The sequence below is a fragment of the Anopheles coluzzii genome, chromosome 2 (assembly GCF_943734685.1).
Source record: "Anopheles coluzzii chromosome 2, AcolN3, whole genome shotgun sequence".
Lineage (NCBI taxonomy): Eukaryota > Metazoa > Arthropoda > Insecta > Diptera > Culicidae > Anopheles > Anopheles coluzzii.
In genome coordinates this window covers 12,540,729-12,559,623 of record NC_064670.1, presented here as the reverse complement: position 1 = coordinate 12,559,623, position 18,895 = coordinate 12,540,729, and the positions used below count along the sequence as shown (strand labels likewise).

General features: G+C 46.5%; 2 protein-coding genes across 2 annotated transcripts; one reads left to right on the top strand and one right to left on the bottom strand.

Moving 5' to 3' along the window:
* Positions 1 to 9,074: 9,074 nt before the first annotated feature.
* LOC120950066 (secernin-1) lies at positions 9,075 to 11,927 on the bottom strand. Its single transcript, XM_040367804.2, has one exon. It carries the CDS (start codon positions 11,784 to 11,786, stop codon positions 10,671 to 10,673), a length of 1,116 nt encoding a protein of 371 aa, XP_040223738.2. The 5' UTR covers positions 11,787 to 11,927; the 3' UTR covers positions 9,075 to 10,670.
* A 920-nt stretch (positions 11,928 to 12,847) lies between these two features.
* Positions 12,848 to 16,601, top strand: LOC120961487 (cryptochrome-1). Its single transcript, XM_040385209.2, has 5 exons — positions 12,848 to 13,351; positions 13,457 to 13,791; positions 13,870 to 14,531; positions 15,353 to 15,601; positions 15,688 to 16,601. The coding sequence occupies exons 1-5, from the start codon at positions 13,201 to 13,203 to the stop codon at positions 15,926 to 15,928; spliced, it is 1,638 nt and encodes a 545-aa protein (XP_040241143.1). The 5' UTR covers positions 12,848 to 13,200; the 3' UTR covers positions 15,929 to 16,601.
* Positions 16,602 to 18,895: the final 2,294 nt, after the last annotated feature.

The window sequence follows — 18,895 nt, the reverse complement described above, 5'->3', positions numbered from 1 at the left end:
GAATTGGTTGCTTGTTGCTTATATTCCCCTTCACAACCTTACTGTGGCTGGATAGGCTTTTGGTGCATTTTTTTATTTTATTTTTTTTTAAGATGAAAGGTCGAACATGAAAGCCTCGTTGCAAAGTAGTGATGCAAACAAATAATACATTTAACACTTTTATCCCATTACCCACAGCAACATTAATTAAGTCATTTTAGACCGCAATTCTGATCTGTTTTCTTCCTATTTAAATATTGTACAATATAAACAGATTTGCATTCGAGCATGTTATGCATTTTGCATGCATTCAATTAGATGTAAAAAAAACCTCTCTAATTTTCCATGAAATCACAGCTTCTGTTTATCACATACATATCATCCCATTGTTGAATAAAACATATCGTACAAACCATCCGTCCTTGAGTGCTAATTATGCGTTTCATAGCTGTGCGCTCAATCAAAACCAAATCAACAACAGGCCTGTGCTTTTTTTCCTTTTTTTTTGTAACTTCCAACTCCAACAATGATTAAGTTCCCAATTGGGTAAACAAAATCCGTCAACACAGCTGCGTGTTTACTAGAAGCGAGCACAACTACACCGTGTGCCATCCCTCCCTCCCAAAGTGAGCATAAATTATTCAACATGACAGCTAATCCACAATTAAGCCCCTCGGATCGGACAACAAAAAGCGGGAGAAGCGGAACCGGGTGCCATTCCATTCGTCACCTCCAAGCGCTCGCTCACTCAATGCACCGTGACACCGTGTGCGAGCCGTTGCCACGCGCCACTGCACTTTCCGCGCCACATACGCACCGGCAGCGTGACATCCGCATTGAGTGGGAACTTCACGCGAGCGGGCGCGCTCTGACACATATTATTTATTCACATTCACATCGTACGGCGTCAAATTATCTGGCTGGCTAAACAGTGACGGTCAGTTAGAAGGAAAAAGAAAGAGTTTGACCCCTTGCCAGCATCACCACGCAACACGCACGCGGGCTTCGCCTGCGTCAAATTAATAGTCACTCGACATTGTTTATCCAAAACGGGCCTCCCTACCGCGGTGAAGCCCGGTTGTGCCAATTGCATGGTTCATTAATTTCTGCCACTCTTTTCTTCCTCGTTTTTTTCTATGTTTCTTTAAAGAGAAAAAAGGCCAAAGAAACCGAAGCGAACGGGCGAGTGCTAAATTCCTTCCATCCTTAGGGGAACCGCCACCGTTTCGGAGCACATCTCTTAAGCCACCGGACTCCACTCTTTCGTGTGCATAGGCATAGGCGTTGGCAGCAACAACACCACCACCACCACCTCCACAGCCAATTATCAGCTGCACGAGCTCTGAGCGCGCGCTCGACAAATTTGGAAACCCGTCGCGTTTGTCCACCTAGGTCGAACATGCTGCAGCCAGGCTCGTTACGCCTGTTAGTGCACAGCAAACCCCCCCTGACCAGCGTTTGAAGTGCATTTGGAAGCGGTCCAAATAGCAAAAAAAAAACAAACGGCCCCAAAAGTGGACACGAGAGGCTGGCACCGCAGGCGGCGGCTGGCGAGCGGACAGCTAAACACGCAAAACAAGTGTAACTTTAATGCACACAGCAAATTGAGCAGCATTAGTGCTACCTATTAGTGGTGCCATGCAAGTGACACGACCGGGCTGGCCAGCCAACCAGGTGCTAACTAGTGGCAGCTAGTGGGGGTTGGTGGGAAAATGAATGCAGCAAATCACACACGGGGAGAAAGAAAAACGGAAAGCGAGCAACAACACACACACAAAAACTCCCCGCTCGCAAGCCCTTTGCGCCTTTGATGTGTTTATGGTGGCGTGTGGAAAGCGCAAAAGAACTGCACCCAGGAGACGCGCAGCCTTTGTAGGTATGCGTGTTGGACCGGCCCCGTTTGATGGACCCGGCTCCGTGGTGGTAGCTCTGGGAGTCAATTAATTTGTGCACTAACTGTGTATGATCATGATCATATGGGCGATCGTGTACGATTTGCTTTCATTGCAATGGGTGCGCTTGGTTAGGGAGGCCATTTGAGGTAATTTCCGCCCAGCTTAGCACCCTCGGTAATGATAATGATGCTGCTGCTGTCTGTCGGTAATGATTATGGCGATATCCGCCCGGGATGCACTTAACAAGATCCGATCTCAGGTTCGTAAATTGAAGCGAGAAAGGAAAATCAGTACGGGATGAGATTCCTCAATGATCAAAGAATAATTGTCACATTTCTCCAATAAGTCATGATACATTACAGGGTTTTCCAGGAGTCCTCATAGCTGTGGGACATTTTATTGACTCTTTCTTACAAGAAATGAACTTATTGTAATGGGAATTGGACTCTCTAGCATCCTTGTTGGACAAATGCAATAGGAATTTCCAACGAGCCTGTCCCAAAAAGGGTGACATAGAGTCCAATTTCCAACATATGAAGTTCACTTCCAATAAGAAAGAGTCTAGGAAGTGTCCCACAACTATGAACACCCGAGGAAAACCCTGTATGTTACAACTCATCTTCAATTTTATACTAAACTTTTTGTGATAATCCTTCCATGGTTTAACACTTGTAGGACTGTTCCATAGCAACACAACGTCTTCCGGCATTTAGACTCTTAAAAGTCGTTTTATTTAACCCATAACCTTCATCGACATCGAAGCATTTCCTCCTGTTCGCTCTTACATGATATTCCAACCACGATCGCCTGATATTGGAGCAGCGTAAATTATGCACCAAAACAAACCCATAATTAACCGTCCTACTTGTGTGACTGTGACAACATCGGAAGAGCTAAACAGCTCGCTTCGACCTACATCTCGGCTCGGATCGATCGGATGTCACACGCAAAAACAAGCATCCCACCATCGCTCCCAAAACCTACCGACACCGATCGTTTCGGAAGGGAGTCAGCTGCATCAAATGCTGATAAAACAACCATCCATACACGCTCTCGACCCTGGATGCTCGCGCTCCGCAGACCGGAACACAAATCAGTGTTCGCCCGATCGTAGCGCGGGCTTTACAACATGTCCGTACACGGTTGCGAACGATCGCTCGGACACCGATGGGTGTGGGTTGCGGTGTGGGCGGAATTCCCTCCCTTCCCGTTCACAGTGATTCGACGCCACAGTCATCCTTCCCCGGGAGCACGCAATGGAAGTGATCTCGTTTCCAGTATCGCCCGGTGATCTACAGCATCGACGGTCGTCGTCGCCGGTGGTGGCTGTTGGATTCTGTTACCATTCGAATATCGGCCGAACGATTACGCCTCCGCAGAGATGTCGGCGCAAGCGAGGGCGTTCCAAGGCAAGCTTTTCGCACGGAGATTATTAATGCTGGCTGGCTGCCGCTGCGCACCGGCGAATCTGGAGCGCATTTTGGGGGGTCAGACAATATAACGAATTGTAAACAAAAAAAGGCACCGACGAAAGAAAGGTTTCAACAACCATGCCCGTGCAATTTGCAGTTTAATGCGCTTGCACCGAAACTGCAACCGGATCCTGTGTCCTGGCATTACCCTCTCTCCCGGTGCTCATCTTTCGAAACGCCCTCGAGAAGGCTGCACCGGATCGCTTTATTCAATTGATCGGTAATTAAAATGTCGTAAAATGTTTTACGACACAGTCAAATAGCCGGCTGGTGCGCTTTTTTCGCGCGTCACACACTTTCACGCTGCCTCCTTCGGCACAACAGATCGTAGCCGTGCGTGTTATTCTATACACAGAACCACGGCTGATGGCAACGATTAGCAGCCGGATTCAGTTTGCGTGCCTAAACGGCTGTCGCATCGCACCTCGGACCCGCAACAAGGATAAGCGTGCGCACCGAAAACGCCCCAATCGAAAGGTTCCTACGCTCTGTGGAGTGCAGTGCAGTCGTTGGTTTTGGGAGCCCGCAAATGAAGGCATCAGGTATCGCTCAATCGTACCAGCACCACGCCGGCTTCATCTGGGACCCCTGATGCGTGACGGGCTATTATCGTAAACTACACTACTTTATGCAAATGAGTGACAGAAATTTACCTTCTTTTTTGTCGTTGCTGTTGCTGTTGTACCGAAAACCTTGCGTACTTAATCAATCTTCGTTGCCCTGGTGTAGGCGCTGTGCGGTGTGCACCGGTGGGGCGAGGGAAAATCGTCACCCGTAACGGATCGCGATTACTTTCGTGGTGTACAGGCAGCGCCTTGCGGATGTGGACAGTGTGTTGCACATTTTGTTAGCACTTTGTGGATAGAAACGATCATTGCTTTAAAACTCGCCTAAATGTATGCAATTCGCATAGCAAAAGAATCATTACACATGCTACTACTAAACTCCCTACAATTGAACAGCAGTTAACAGCACATACACTACACCATTTTAGCATTTACTGTGCGTTGCCAAACAAATCAATTGAAGAAGAAGAAAAGAAGACAACTTTACAATATAAAAGCACAAAACTGAAGAAAAAAAAAAGCCTCAATCATAATTGAGCCAACAGACTGCGACTCAACCGTAATCACCCATTCGCCCAACCAGCCCAATATCACGACCCGAAAGGGGGAGAAACCCGCCGCCACGGGTATCGTCAGAAATATTATTAGTTTCTGATTGTTATATTTCGGCAAATAAAAATTTAAAAACCCCTCGCACGATCATACCCTCCAACGCTTCTCGTTTTGGCGTTGACGTTGCCGATTTCTTCCACCACAACTGATTGGATAAAAATGGAGTGTGTTGGAAGGAGGACCAAAAAAACCTTGATTGAACCATTTCATCGTGTACCGGGTGCGTAAAAAAAAGGTACACGAGGAACGGTAATGTGCTTCGGGGTGAAAGTAACCGAAACCCGTGACTTGGGCACTTGGGTTGGGAATCAAACGCATCGAACCTCCAGGCGGGAAGGGTCATGCCGGTGTGTGAGTGAGTTGGTGGGAGGGGGGGAGGGTTGAATTTGGATAATTAAGATACCAAAAAACCCGTCCCGCACGGCCTGCCAAGGTCGTCGTCGGGGTGCATCGCGGACGGCACCGTTCCTGCGGAACCCCGAACCTGCAGTCCCTGCGCTATATCTCGTAACTTCGAAGGATTTGTAGCAGTTTTTCGCGGCTTGCGACAAGATTACTATCACTTAATCAGCCGACGGCTGAAGATCAGGTTACGCGACGGTGACCAGACTGACTGAGAGGCGGTTTTGTGGAATAGAGAGGGGGGAAAATGCTTTCCTCCACCGAGTTCAATGGCGTCTTCAGCACAAAACGCCTTTGAAATAAACTGGTTCGAGAAAGGTAGTGCCTAATTTAAAACGAAAATAACAGAATACACATACTTGCAGCACGCTGATTAAGGGTGGTTTAAACTGCTCAATTCACTTGGATTCGTACACAGGTTTTTGTCCACAAAGGTTGGGGGGCCACCTGCCTTATCTAAAGCATGTGACGGAAAAATGCAACGCATAATTTAAACTAAATGTCTGACTGTCTACTCCCTCTTCGCAAGTGAATTTCAGGCCCAATGAAGTTGACACACATTTCTCAAAGGCCGGCTCAAACCCCCGTTTGGCAATAAATTTGGGAAAATGGGAAACTCTCGTCCACGACTGCGGCCGCCACCCAATAAGCGATACTTTCGTTCCATTTTTTTGCAACCAAACCAGCTTTGAATTAACTTCACAACATACACACACGATTTATTTCCATGCAACTATCGCGCAGAACGCAGAACAGACACTGGGTGCCAAAAGCATGCCCATAAATGGTTCCATTGTATGCAAATTGAAATTTATTGTACAAACCGCGGCGATACACGATGCATCTTCCCGACGGGCTTTCCCAGCCCGTTTAAAACACGGCTGCAATTCGAACGGGCGCAGGGGTACCGAATTCTCGGTAGCGAAAGGCCACACCAGCCCAAACAGGAAGCCTCTTTCGCGGCTTCGCGAATATTAAAGATGCCATCTGTCCCTGCAGTGGCAAAAAGAAAAAAGATCGCACCAATCGTTTCACCAGAATTCGCCTGCCTGTCTGCAAAAGCGTGAGGAATGTAGTTGATCGTGGTGGCGCTTCAACTGCAGCTCGCGCACCGGATGTGTGCGCAAGTGCGCAAAATCGACGATCGACAAATTTAATTTCGCGCTTCAAAAGACGACCTGACAAAAGCGGGCAGCGTAACGAATCGAAACGAAGCGCGAAAGAAAATACATTCCTCGGAAAGTATACTGGAAGCATAAAACCGACCCCGAACCGTCCGCACACGCACATTCCATCCTCTCTCTCTCTCTCTGTCTTTTACAGGCTGAGGTGTCATTATCAGCGAATTGGTCGTAAAGTTAACTGAACCTGTCTGTACTCGGTACGCATTAAATTAAACACCTTTGATGAAGGCATTCCGTTCCAGTTTGCTGTTTTATGATTATCATTTTGTTTTCTCGCATGCATATTATTACTGATTTGGGGACCGTCTCTGTGGGTTTTTGTGTACCCGATGTGTTTGTATCCTGAAACTTCCAAAAAAAAAACGCTTCCAACCGGCTGGAGGATCGTGTGAGGATCGTTGATCATGCTGCTCCAATTAGGGATCTGGGGTAGGGAGTGTTGAAAGATATTAATTTCTTTGCTGTTCCTTTTTTTTTGGGGGGGGGGGTGGGGGGAATCATTTGGGCGTGTTTTCATGCCGTTGTTGCCTTTCGACCACACGGCAGAGATTTGGGTGCACCTCCTGCAGGATTCCGTTCCGTTCCGAAGCCAAATCAACTGCACGCAGCCATTTGTACGGCGACAGACAGCGAACCCGCAGCAGCACACTGATTGGGGTGGGTTTGCCAGTGGGTTTGCTTACTTTATGGTGCTGTAAAGTTTGCTCTGACATTAAACACACTGTTCTGGGCGAGATAAAGTGGTTCGCGTGGACCCCGGGTTTTGTCGCACATCGTGTTTTTTTTTTCTTTTTTTCTTTGGGAGAAAGGTGGCCGTTGGATGCTAACTTGTGTGTACACTCAATTTTGTTAATGAGCCATACCGCAACTTTATCTGACGCATAATCATGGCAGTGGGACTGATCTACAAAGTGCTTTAATTATTTTAATTAAGGGTGGGAAATGCTGCATATTATTGATGCAAGTGTATTTTGTTGTTGTTGCTGTTGTTGTTGTTTTCTGATAAGATTAAGATGAGTGAAAATTAAAGAAGGATCGTAAATAAGATTGGAAACGAATGAACTTGCATTGATACGATCATTAAGCATAGTTTTGTTGAATTGTGTTCCTTCTTAGAATATACATAGATTATTGATGATTTAACCAGCATTTTTATCGAACAATTTCTATGATTCATTCAATTTGCTTCTTCACAAGAGAAACAATGATTTTCCAAAGATGTCGTCATCTATAGCCCACGCTCATAGAAAACCGGTAACTTTTATAAACTGTAACAATGTATCTTTTTCAACTCTAATTTAATGTATAAAGAACTCACATCATCTATCAATTAGTGAAACAACTCAATCCTAATCTCCTTCATTAGATCGTATCTCCAAAGTTGAATGAAAATCTATATTTATCACGAAATTAGTGTTTATACTAACCGATAAAAAGCGGCTCTGTCCCTCTAAACTCCACACCAAAGCGTGCAATTAATAAACCTAAATATTAAGCGTTTATTGGAAGTTTATTTGGCGCCCGACGTTTATCGTCTGTTTACATGATAATCGGCACATGCAGGATGTGGAGTTTTACGAGTGGTTGTCAAGCGAAAGAGTAAACAAACATCATTACGACAGTCCGCACTAAGCAACTGACTTCCCACAGTGATTTTTACCGATCTCCCGTATCTAGTTCTCCCGGCGAATGAAGTGTCCAACATGGTGGCGCAGACCATCAATTTGCCACTTGCCACATTGCCGGACGATGTTTTACACGATTGTGAATGAGGTTGTTTTGTTAAATGCTTATAAATAATTTTTCGTCCCTATGCTTACTCCCCGGGGTGTTGGAGTGTTTTACAATCGCCAGCAGCGTACCCAAGCATTACGGCCAAAACAATATCTCCCGAAAGAATAGCACCGTAGGGTTAAAGAAAAACCGATTCTAGCGAAAGTGAACCATTTTTGATGGGTTTGTTATTTATAGCCATTTTTTCACAACGCCCATCTCCCTGCACACCTGCTGCCACCATTTCTCACCGGAAGACACACATGTTTGACCCGGATAGCTGGTCTGGTTAGTCTGACTTACTGTGAGTGCATCAGTACCTTTTCAGTTAGACATGCATGCATGCTGATTATTCTAGTCATCTTTTTAAAGTGATGAGTCAAACGAAGATCTTCATGAACCTAACGAAGATCGAGGGGTTTAGATGATGTTTAACAGTACTTAGAATTGCTTTATGCCTTTCACGAATAGCTTACGCAACCAAAGCAAACTCACTGCTCATACACTGTCCATAAAAATGTTATGATGTATATGCCAGGCGGTTCACTGACCCCTCGCCAAAATGCATTTATATCCACGCGAACTTTAACATAAACACTAAACACACACGTCTAACGTTTCAAGACACCAGTCGCAAGCAAAAGAGCAGCCTAAAGGAATGGGAGCATGAGAAGACGTACTTAAATCATTCTCAGGAATAAAACAAACAAACGCTTGCACACGTCAGAAGGGCTCACTACAAAATCCGACTATCCGGATTTCAGACAATGACATCATTCTTTGCGCTCAGCTAAAATAAAGGCAGACAATTTATGGATCTTTAAAATCTCGGAGCTTGAATTTCGGGTAATCTCACAACGATTAAACACACCATTCAAAGGGGCACCGAAGCCAAACCGTGGCGATCCTTCTTCTCGCCCGCAGTGCCCGACGATCCACACACCACTTGATTTCAATGATAAATGATCGCAGATAGTTGTACCAGAATGGAGGAAAGGTACAGCAGCAGGTGTTTGCTAGGGTTTTCTTGAAGATGATTAATTTCTTCACCACCGTTCATATACTTCGTTGGGCGAGAGCGGCGCGACGGTGTTTGTATGTGCTTTGTGATATTTGCTACGGAAATACTTTCTTTGCTTTTTCTCGACAACTATCCACACTATTCGCAGCACGACACACGCATCGCTTCAATTCATTCTTGGTAAACATAGTTTTCATGTTTTTTTTTTATTATTATTTGGTTCATTACGAAGACGATCTTGTTGTTGCTTCACACGATCACATTTGGCGCATTCGGCCGACATAGGTTTTCGCATTTGGGTATATTATTGATAAATGTATATGTAGTTTATGCATTATCATCCACATTGCCTTGCCTGTCTCGTATTGAAATCTTTCAAAGCCGAAGAAAACATCCGATTTCATCGCTATTATATTGGTTCCTATTGTATGCCAGCTTTTCTCAGCACATTCTTTTCGTCTAATAGTTTCGAGCTCCACTGTTTATCGTCTTTTATTTTGCTTTGCTTTGCGGACTTTGCGCGATTCGTTAAACTGTTGTTCAAGCCATTTTTCGTTTACGAGTTTGAGAATATTATTATGCGAATAACTAGGGTTTGTTTCGTTTTCGATTACTACGAGTCAATAGAGGTTGGAATGGGCGTGCCTTTGCACCACTACACCGGGGATGATCTGCAGTCTAGTATTGATTATTTGGCTGAAATCAAATGCTCAAACAATGGATGCTAAATTCAAATATAATCTGCTACTCCTACAGCCTATTCAAATGGAATGGCATTCATGCTCGAAAAGTGGGGTTACAATGTTACAACTGAGAGACACGCGCTAGATTTTCGTTTTTGCCACTCAAAACACGAGAAAGAACGGAGCCATACATTTCGATGTTGTTAGCGCCATTTGCAGCGAAAATACACACAGATAATAACATCCTTTTAGGATAACTAAACATATAACACGTCATGCAAATAATAACGAGCAAGCTCTATCTTGGAATGCAATTTCAGTTTAGAATGCGATGAATACTTGTTTAAGGAAATCTGGTTTTCTTACTAAAATAGCAACTTCGGTCACAGTTTTGGTTTTGCAATTTGACAAACAGTGACTTGAGTGATTTTCTCTCACCTCACGATGTCACAAGTACAATACTGTTTCTTTACAATACAGTGCAAAAATTGTCATAAACTGCAGTTTGAGAGCAAATCATTAACACGGCAATAAGGCAAAAAATGCAAATTAAGCCCTGGAGATCTGTAAAATAATGCGGACCTTTAGCAAAAGCATGAGCGCACATAAAATTAATGTTCAACAATACAACAAAACATACAAAAAAAACACACACACTCACACATACAAAACGTACACACAAGAGCAAACAAAAGATAATCACATGATGTAAAAACGGTCTCCTTACGATTCGATTAACCGGGAGAGCGGTGGTCCGTAAGGCTTACCGTTTCGTTTTTCGTAAATGTTAATATATCGCAGCAGTGCAGTACTGTCCTACAAGAGTAATGAGTTTCGTGCCAGTTTTAGTCTCAGTTCCTACTAGGCATCATTGGGAAGTTGAGAAATAGGAGAACGATTAGCACACCTTCCCGCACGAAACGCAGCTTACAAGCAAATATAGTTACCCCCAAACTGTACCTCTCGTACCACTGAGACACACCCGCGGCATCGAGGGATTCGGTCGCCCTTTCCGTTTTGCTTCATCAAGTTGCCAGTTTGTTCGAGCACGCAATCGGGTGTACACGTTCCGGTTCGCAGCATCTAGCGATAGAACTTCACCTCCGCCTCGACGCAGTCTTTCATGAGTTCGTCCAGCTCGTGGCTAGCTTCGCCCGAGTGTTCGCTCAGGAAGCGGTTCACCTCATCCACGCAGGTGGCTTCCAGCGAGCTAAGCAAGCTGCCGACCAGCTCCCACTTCCGGTTGCTGTGCAGCCGATGTAGCAACGTCTGGGCTTCGCCCTCCGGCACCCGGGTGAGGGGCGAAATCTTTGCCCCGGCAGTAAAGATGAACGGTTTAAAGACTGACTCACTCACCTGCGGCGTAGCCGTGAACCAGTGGCAAGCGAGCTCGCCCTCACCACTCAAGACGGACACATGGCTCGGGCCGGTCGGTGGATCCGTTCCGACCGCTCGCAGACATTCAAACATATGCTTCAACCCGAACGCACCCTCCACGCCCGGCTCATTGGCCGGCCAGGAACGCACGGCGTCCGTTGCCGGGCTGCCCCCAAATGCCTCACTAAAGCTAAACTCACCAGTACCGTCCCAAGCACCGGCTGCCTGCGCCTTCGATGCCAGATCGTCCGTGCTACGATCGAAGCTGGCGCCGATGGTGAAACCCGTCGCCGCTAACGCTACGCTACTTTCTTGGATTTGCTTTGCCGCCCAGAACTGGCCTGCTACGTTTAGCAACCAAACGGCTGCCGGGTCACACACTACAAAGGCTGCCTTCAGTGCGTTACGGTCTTCCGGTGCGTGTTGCTCGACGAGCGCTACCAGTTTATCGACGGCGTCGGACGCACTCTCGCCCCGCTCCAGTCCCAATCGAACCAGATCCAACGCAGACACTTTGCCATCTCCACCTGCTCCCTGCTCGCTGTACGACAGGCCGATCGTGACTGCCTTCTCGTTGGATCCGCTCTCCGCACCCCAGCTGCCGGCCGGTTTGTTCAGAATGACCCCGAAGCTGGCGGCTCCGGCAATCTCGCAACCGCTGGGCAACGTGACCGGCTCGCTTCCGTCCGCGGTGGGTAGGTAAACGACCTCGGTAACCTGCTCAGCCGATCCCGTTCCGTTGCGCCCGTAGATGATCTGCTTCCGGTTGGATTCCGTGCAAGGCGGAAGCACGACGAACGTTTCACCACCGTTGCCAGACATTTTGCAGTCTCTGCGGCTCTGCTGCGGCTGCCTGTCCCGTCGGCCTGCGTGTGCTCGTGTGTGTGTGCCGATACCGTTCGCTGTCTCGCTCAGACTACTGCACCGCCGCAGTGCGCTTTCGAAGTCGCTCTCTTTCTCACTCCTGCCAACAAATCAATAAAGGGGTGAAAGTTTTTTTCACTCATCGCAAATACGCGATACGCGTGGAAGGATTTTCGCACGAGTGGAGCAGTTTTCCACACCCTGACGCTTTCCTTCATGACAGGGCATGAGAAAAATGATTGGAAAGAAATGAAAATGTTACTTGCCTGAAACAATGCAAGAGCTTTCCGTGAAGGGTGGTGTTTTCACTCCTACGGGATGTTGACTGCCGTAAAGCACACCGGTTGATTTACGATTAAATCAGAGCGCAGCAATAGATTGATGAGGACACCAAAAAACGAATATTAAATCTTGGATCTGGCCGCAGCAGACGAGAAGTTTCTGGTTGTTTTGCGAGACACAGACACGCTCAATTGCAGACACCGGGACAAATCAGCAATTTTCACTCGCAGATGATTTCTTTTTCTCGGAAAAGCGACTGACAGCATCCCGACCTGTCACAGCTCACACAGAGAGCACGTGCGGCCATTTTCTACGCTATTTTTGGAAGGTTGCTTTGTGTGAAACTGATATTTTGATAATTGTATAAACGCTTGAGATTATTATAATGAGTGTAATTACAACCAATTAATAACGCGATGCATTAGTCTAATGATAAGCAGCAGGAGATCAGTGCACTTTGCAATATTCAATTGAAGCAGCCCTGAACGAACTGTTTACACAGTGGCCGCCTTTCATCATTCATTCGAATACTTTACCGAAAATTACATTCTGTTTTATGTATTAAATTGGCTTCGTAAAAACAATTACGAATATAAACAGAATGCTGAAAGATTAATTAAAATTTAATCGATTATTTCAAGCAAAAGATCAAGCGAGACACGCAGCTGTTGTCTGCTGGGTTGCGAACAGCTGTCAGCGTGACAGCAAACAGGAAAACAGGCGACAGTGTGCGTGAGTAACAACAGCAACACAAACAACAACACCAGCAGATAGTGAAAAAAACAACACGCACCATTTGATAAACCAGTTCACGTTGGGCACCACATTATGTGAGCCGTTTTCGCATTTTTTTTCCCACCACACCGTACCTCAGGCGCATTAGACCGCCCGTCAAAGCAGCGCCCGAATATCCGGTGAACTATTTGCGTGTCAGTCAGCTCATCGTTCCGACAGGTTGCAGGCAGGTTATCGCCTTTTCGCGCTTGTACAGCTTCCCGTGGAAGGGTTTCTACCTGTGCAAATAAATACGCAGTTGCTCGCTGTGGTTCGGCTGGAGGTCCGCTAGGAGGCGCAAGGTGCGTGCAAAACGATGACGATCAATAACATATTGTGGTTTCGCCATGGGTTACGATTGCACGATAATCCGAGCCTGCTGGAAGCGCTCAAAAGCGACTGCGTTAACCAGTCCAGTGAGGCGGTGAAGCTGTTCCCGATCTTCATATTCGATGGCGAAAGTGCTGGTAAGTGAAAGGGCCCCGCACGTGCCGCCATGGCCCTCGGGCTACCTTGATGTTATCGATTTGGCTTCCAATGACACGGGTTCACGCGTTTCGTTTCCGAAACAGGCACGCGCATCGTCGGCTACAATCGGATGAAGTTCCTGCTGGAATCGTTGGCCGACCTTGACCGACAGTTCCGTGATCTTGGCGGACAGCTGCTGGTGTTCCGGGGCGACAGCGTCACCGTGCTGCGCCGTCTGTTCGAGGAGCTGAACATTAAGAAGCTGTGCTACGAGCAGGACTGCGAACCGATCTGGAAGGAGCGCGACGATGCGGTGGCCAAGCTGTGCCGAACGATGGACGTGCGCTGCGTGGAGAACGTGTCGCACACGCTGTGGAACCCGATCGAGGTGATACAGACGAATGGTGACATCCCACCACTCACGTATCAGATGTTTCTGGTAAGAATGCACCCGGCCAGCAAGGTACAGTCTTTTGAGGGCGCAGGCTCATTTGTCCCATCTGTTTGACTTTGGCAGCATACGGTGAACATCATCGGGGATCCACCGCGCCCGGTCGGCGCACCGAACTTCGAGTACGTGGAGTTTGGACGCGTTCCGGCCCTGCTCGCCTCCGAGCTGAAGCTCTGCCAGCAGATGCCAGCGCCGGACGATTTTGGCATCCACTACGACGGCAACGCTAGAATTGCCTTCCAGAAGTGGATCGGTGGTGAGACGCGTGCCCTGGAAGCGCTCGGCGCTCGGCTAAAGCAGGAGGAGGAAGCGTTCCGCGAGGGCTACTATCTGCCGACGCAGGCGAAGCCGGAAATTCTCGGCCCTGCCACGTCCATGAGTGCGGCGCTGCGATTCGGCTGCCTCTCCGTGCGCATGTTCTACTGGTGCGTGCACGATCTGTTCGCCAAGGTGCAGTCGAACAGCCAGTTCAAGTATCCGGGCGGGCACCACATCACCGGGCAGCTGATCTGGCGCGAGTACTTCTACACGATGTCGGTACAGAACCCGCACTACGGCGAGATGGAGCGCAATCCGATCTGCCTGAACATTCCGTGGTACAAGCCGGAGGACGACTCGCTTACCCGCTGGAAGGAGGGCCGGACGGGCTTCCCAATGATTGATGCGGCGATGAGACAGCTTTTGGCGGAAGGTTGGCTGCACCACATATTGCGCAACATAACCGCGACGTAAGTGGGGTGCAAATGGCGGATAAGGGGGGGACCAGGGAAAGAGGGAGGATGAATGCAACGCAATCGTCTATCGGCGGGTTGTGGCGATTCGGTCCAAATGGTTTCGTCCCTGTTGGGGTCTTATCATACTCTGGACATCTTGGAAGTGGGCGAAGCAATAGGAACGGGGAGCTTCGGTGGATGGAACCATATACCAGTGCTAAAAGCTGTGCGCTGGCCTGATTATTAACAACTGTGCGATAAGGAAGCGTCCACCACGCTATCCGGAGCCCGAAGTGGGCGATTGTTTAGCACAAAAAATGGAACTTCATTCTGCGATAGGATCGCCTGATTGTCGTAAAAGAAGAAACATTAAAAAAGCATCTTCTTCGATCGCAGCTTAGGATTATTCAAATTAATCGCAGCACGTGCGGGAAAAAAGGAAAAAGAATCAAATTGGAGAGATTCATTCTTGCTTCCTCCTTTTTTTTTGCTATGCTAACGAGCCAGTTTGCGAGAATGTCATCCGCGATCATCGCGATGCAATCGATTGCGTATTCATTTATGCATATCTTCTGCTTTGGATGCTCTTGCCAATGGTTCGAGAAGAAATGGCACAGCATAGATCGGAAGCGTAAACAGAACGTAGATCGAATTGATTGTTCACCGTGTGACGCGCATCTGTCGATCGCACTGCTCTCGTTCGTTCTGCGGGAATGTTCAAAAGTGTGTAGAACAAGAATAGAAAATGCAGCAAGTGGTGGCCCCTTTTTGAAATTTTAATAAATATAGCATGTTCTCCCTCTCTTTCACCCCCGTCGATGACGACGGCGACACAGCTTCCTGACGCGCGGTGGACTGTGGCTCAGCTGGGAGGAAGGGTTGCAACACTTCCTCAAGTATCTGCTGGATGCAGACTGGTCCGTGTGTGCCGGCAACTGGATGTGGGTGTCTTCGTCCGCGTTCGAGCGGCTGCTCGACTCTTCCAAGTGCACATGCCCGATCGCGCTTGCCCGCCGGCTCGACCCCAAGGGTGACTACGTGAAGCGCTACCTGCCAGAACTGGCCAACTATCCGGCACAGTTTGTGTAAGTATAGGAATGAACGTTCGCAAATGTGTGTGTGTGAGAGACCCCCCTGTGCTAATGGCGCTTCTTTTTTCTTTCGTTTTAAGGCACGAACCGTGGAAAGCTTCCCGTGAGCAGCAGATCGAGTACGGATGCGTGATCGGCGAAAAGTATCCGGCACCGATGGTCGATCTGGCGATCGTGTCGAAGCGAAACGCGCACACCATGGCCTCGCTCAGGGAGAAGCTGGTCGATGGTGGTTCCACACCGCCCCATTGCCGTCCGTCAGACATTGAAGAAATTCGCCAGTTCTTCTGGCTGGCGGATGATGCCGCTACGGAGGCATAAGAGCCCGGAGAAGTGTGTGCGAGGACTGCCTGCCTCCGTACCGTAAACCGATAATACAGGGACGTGCACTGAGTAACAACCGCTGCTGTGCGCGATAGAGAGGACGGAACAGAAACGAGCCTAAAGTTAACGCGAGCCTTGTAGGTAGGAAACGGATTGAAGAAGCCAACTAAGGGAAGGGGAAGCTTTTGAACCATGAAACGGTGAGCTTTCGTCTGTTATTCATATGAAGATGTTTATCGATCGGTGACAGTGGGATATTTTTCTTAAAACATAGCAACATACGTGTGGTGTAGAGTTTGTTTTAATTCCATGCAACGCAAAAAAGCAAACAGGATGATGCTCTCCATTGCCGCATCCTGGCTGTTCTCCAAGAGCTCCGTTTTTGCGTAAATGCATCCATGTTTTAGGTATAAGAAGATTGTTTATGTATGTGTGCGTAAGCGTGTGTGTATGTGTAAATATGCGATACATTTACAATACAATAGCCGGACAGCTAACGCTCCGGGTCCGGAGTTGAAAGCAGTGTCCCATTCGAGGTCAGCAGCCAACGACGATGCCGCCGTTCGTAGCAATGCAGCGGAGGCGGAACTGTTCTCAATTAAACATGTATACCAAATGTATAATCGTGAAAAAAAAACAATAAAGCAGATGCATTGTTAATGTAATGTAATGTACGGGGAGTGAGTGAGAGAGTTTTTGGATGAGAATGGTTTAGTAAAGAAAACTAAAAAGTGCCAAAAGGCGCCCAACTATAATGGGCGAATTCGGGTTTTGGGATTTTTTTTTCTGGAATATTTTAGTGCTTTTTTCATTCAATAGTTTGTTTGTTGTTTTTAAATATTTTACACATATACTGAACAAGAACATCAGTGTTTCGTCATTAATATAGTTTTTTTGCTTCGAATTTTTCTCGATCTAATAACTACGTTTTGCTTGCTTTCCCATTCCTTTTTTTCCGTTCGTTTTGTCTTCTGTTCTGATGCATTTGATTCTAGAAGTTAACAACATGAGCTATGATACTCACTGTACTACCATTTTCAATAAATATTTTGCTGAGTTTCATTTGCTTACTCTCTCCGTCGCTTCCTCTTGAACTGTTGTTTTTTTTTTTCGTTCAATGTATGTAATTCGGCAAATTTCATTTACCTTTCGATACGATCACTTTACCGAACGATCATTTACAATTCGATGATCCCTCCTTCCACTAGATTTTCTTTTTTGCCTTTTGCATGTTCGATTGTAAAACAGTACTTTTGGTTATGGTTAGCGAAGAGTTGATGCAGGAGGCAAACAACAGCCTGTGTCCTAGCAAATTTTTGCGAATACTTCATCAAATTAGGCGTTCTGTATCTATGCCGATCAATTTCTTCAAGGTTGGGTAAATACACTGTTAAAACTGTAAAGTTCAAGTGTTTGTTTGCGTGTATACTAGGGATTTGTATTGTTCGTGAGTTTTTTTTTTACTCTGTATCGAGAACCGAAGCGCTTTCGAGTGGCGCTTTTGCTGTGTTGCGGCCGCTAAGTATTCAAAAGGGTCTGTTAGAACGCATTACATATGCAGTAAAATCAGTACCTTCTGCTTTACGTCAGAGAAAATCGCTCCCGTTCTGTCGCTAGATGGAAACATGTGTACACAGGTGTCGGGCTAGAAAAGGACGGCTTCGGGGCAATGCAATGTGGTTACAATACTGAGAACTGACAAAAGAGAACCGTTGTACATTTGGTGGCCAAACAAGCCGCCACGAGGCCGCAATGCTAGTCCACGCGTGAGTCAGGTATACGGAAAAGCCTACGCTTCCGTACCGTCCATCTTCCAATTGAAACCAACCACATACATGTTGGAGGAACTTGCCACTAGGCGTACGAGTGAGCATCCGCAGCGTTTTAATTCGCTATTAGATAGTATTTACTAGCTCTGCATCAGCTGGCGCGTAACGTTATGTGTATAATATACCATTGTTGCACCGTTTACTCTCTCACGTTTAGCTCCCCCCTCGTTACAGTTAATTCAAAGATGGTACCAATGGATGCTGAACTGTATGTTTCTCATTTGTAAGTATTGTCTTGCGCTTTGAATCTCGCTATAGCCTTGTTGTCGGGAGCCTTGTTGTCGGGAGCCTTGTTGTTTAATGCAACTTTTATTTGCTGTTTGTTTGTTCATGTACTATTCACTCTATTACGTTAATACGTGTTGCTCGGCTGTATTTTTGTCGTTCGTTCGTTCACTTGTTCATTTACTTACGCAGGTGTCGGTAACATTGATATACGATTTGGTAATGAACACTTTGCACTGTTAATTGCAGTTTTGAATGTAGTACAACTTTGCTACTTTCGTGTGTATGTGTGTACACTGTGACTAAACCGGTTGCTGTTGAGCAACTTTCCCCCTATTTGGGATTTATTTTAACAGAAAAGTTTTAAGTTATTTGCAACAACAAAAGAATGGTTACACAATCTATTCAATAATACAAATAAATCAAATGAAATTAAAATAAAAAAAGGAACTTACCTTGCACTTCCACTACTACGTGACAACAAATAACAATCTAAAAAGAGATGAAATAACAAATGCTATAAAAGAATGCACTTTGTACTGTTTGTCATAAACTATGCATACATACATACACACAAACAGCGAGCCTTGCCTGTGAATGCAACAGGAGAGATACCAAATGAATTACGCCCGGCAAATGGAGGCGCATGGTGGTGTTGTTTTGAATAATCAAGTTTCTCTTCACCGCACGACCTCTTCGGATTCACTTCGGCCACAGAAGTTACAATAAGTAATATACAACTCCATCACAGCTGTCCTAGGCATTCCCACTCTTCCCTTTTTCCCTTCTAACGTTTTGCAAAAACAATAACGAGTGCAACAACGTCATACTTCTTTGGTTGGATGGTGCATTATGCATGTTTCTTTCGCTTCATAGTTGGTGCACACACACACACACACACACACATGCG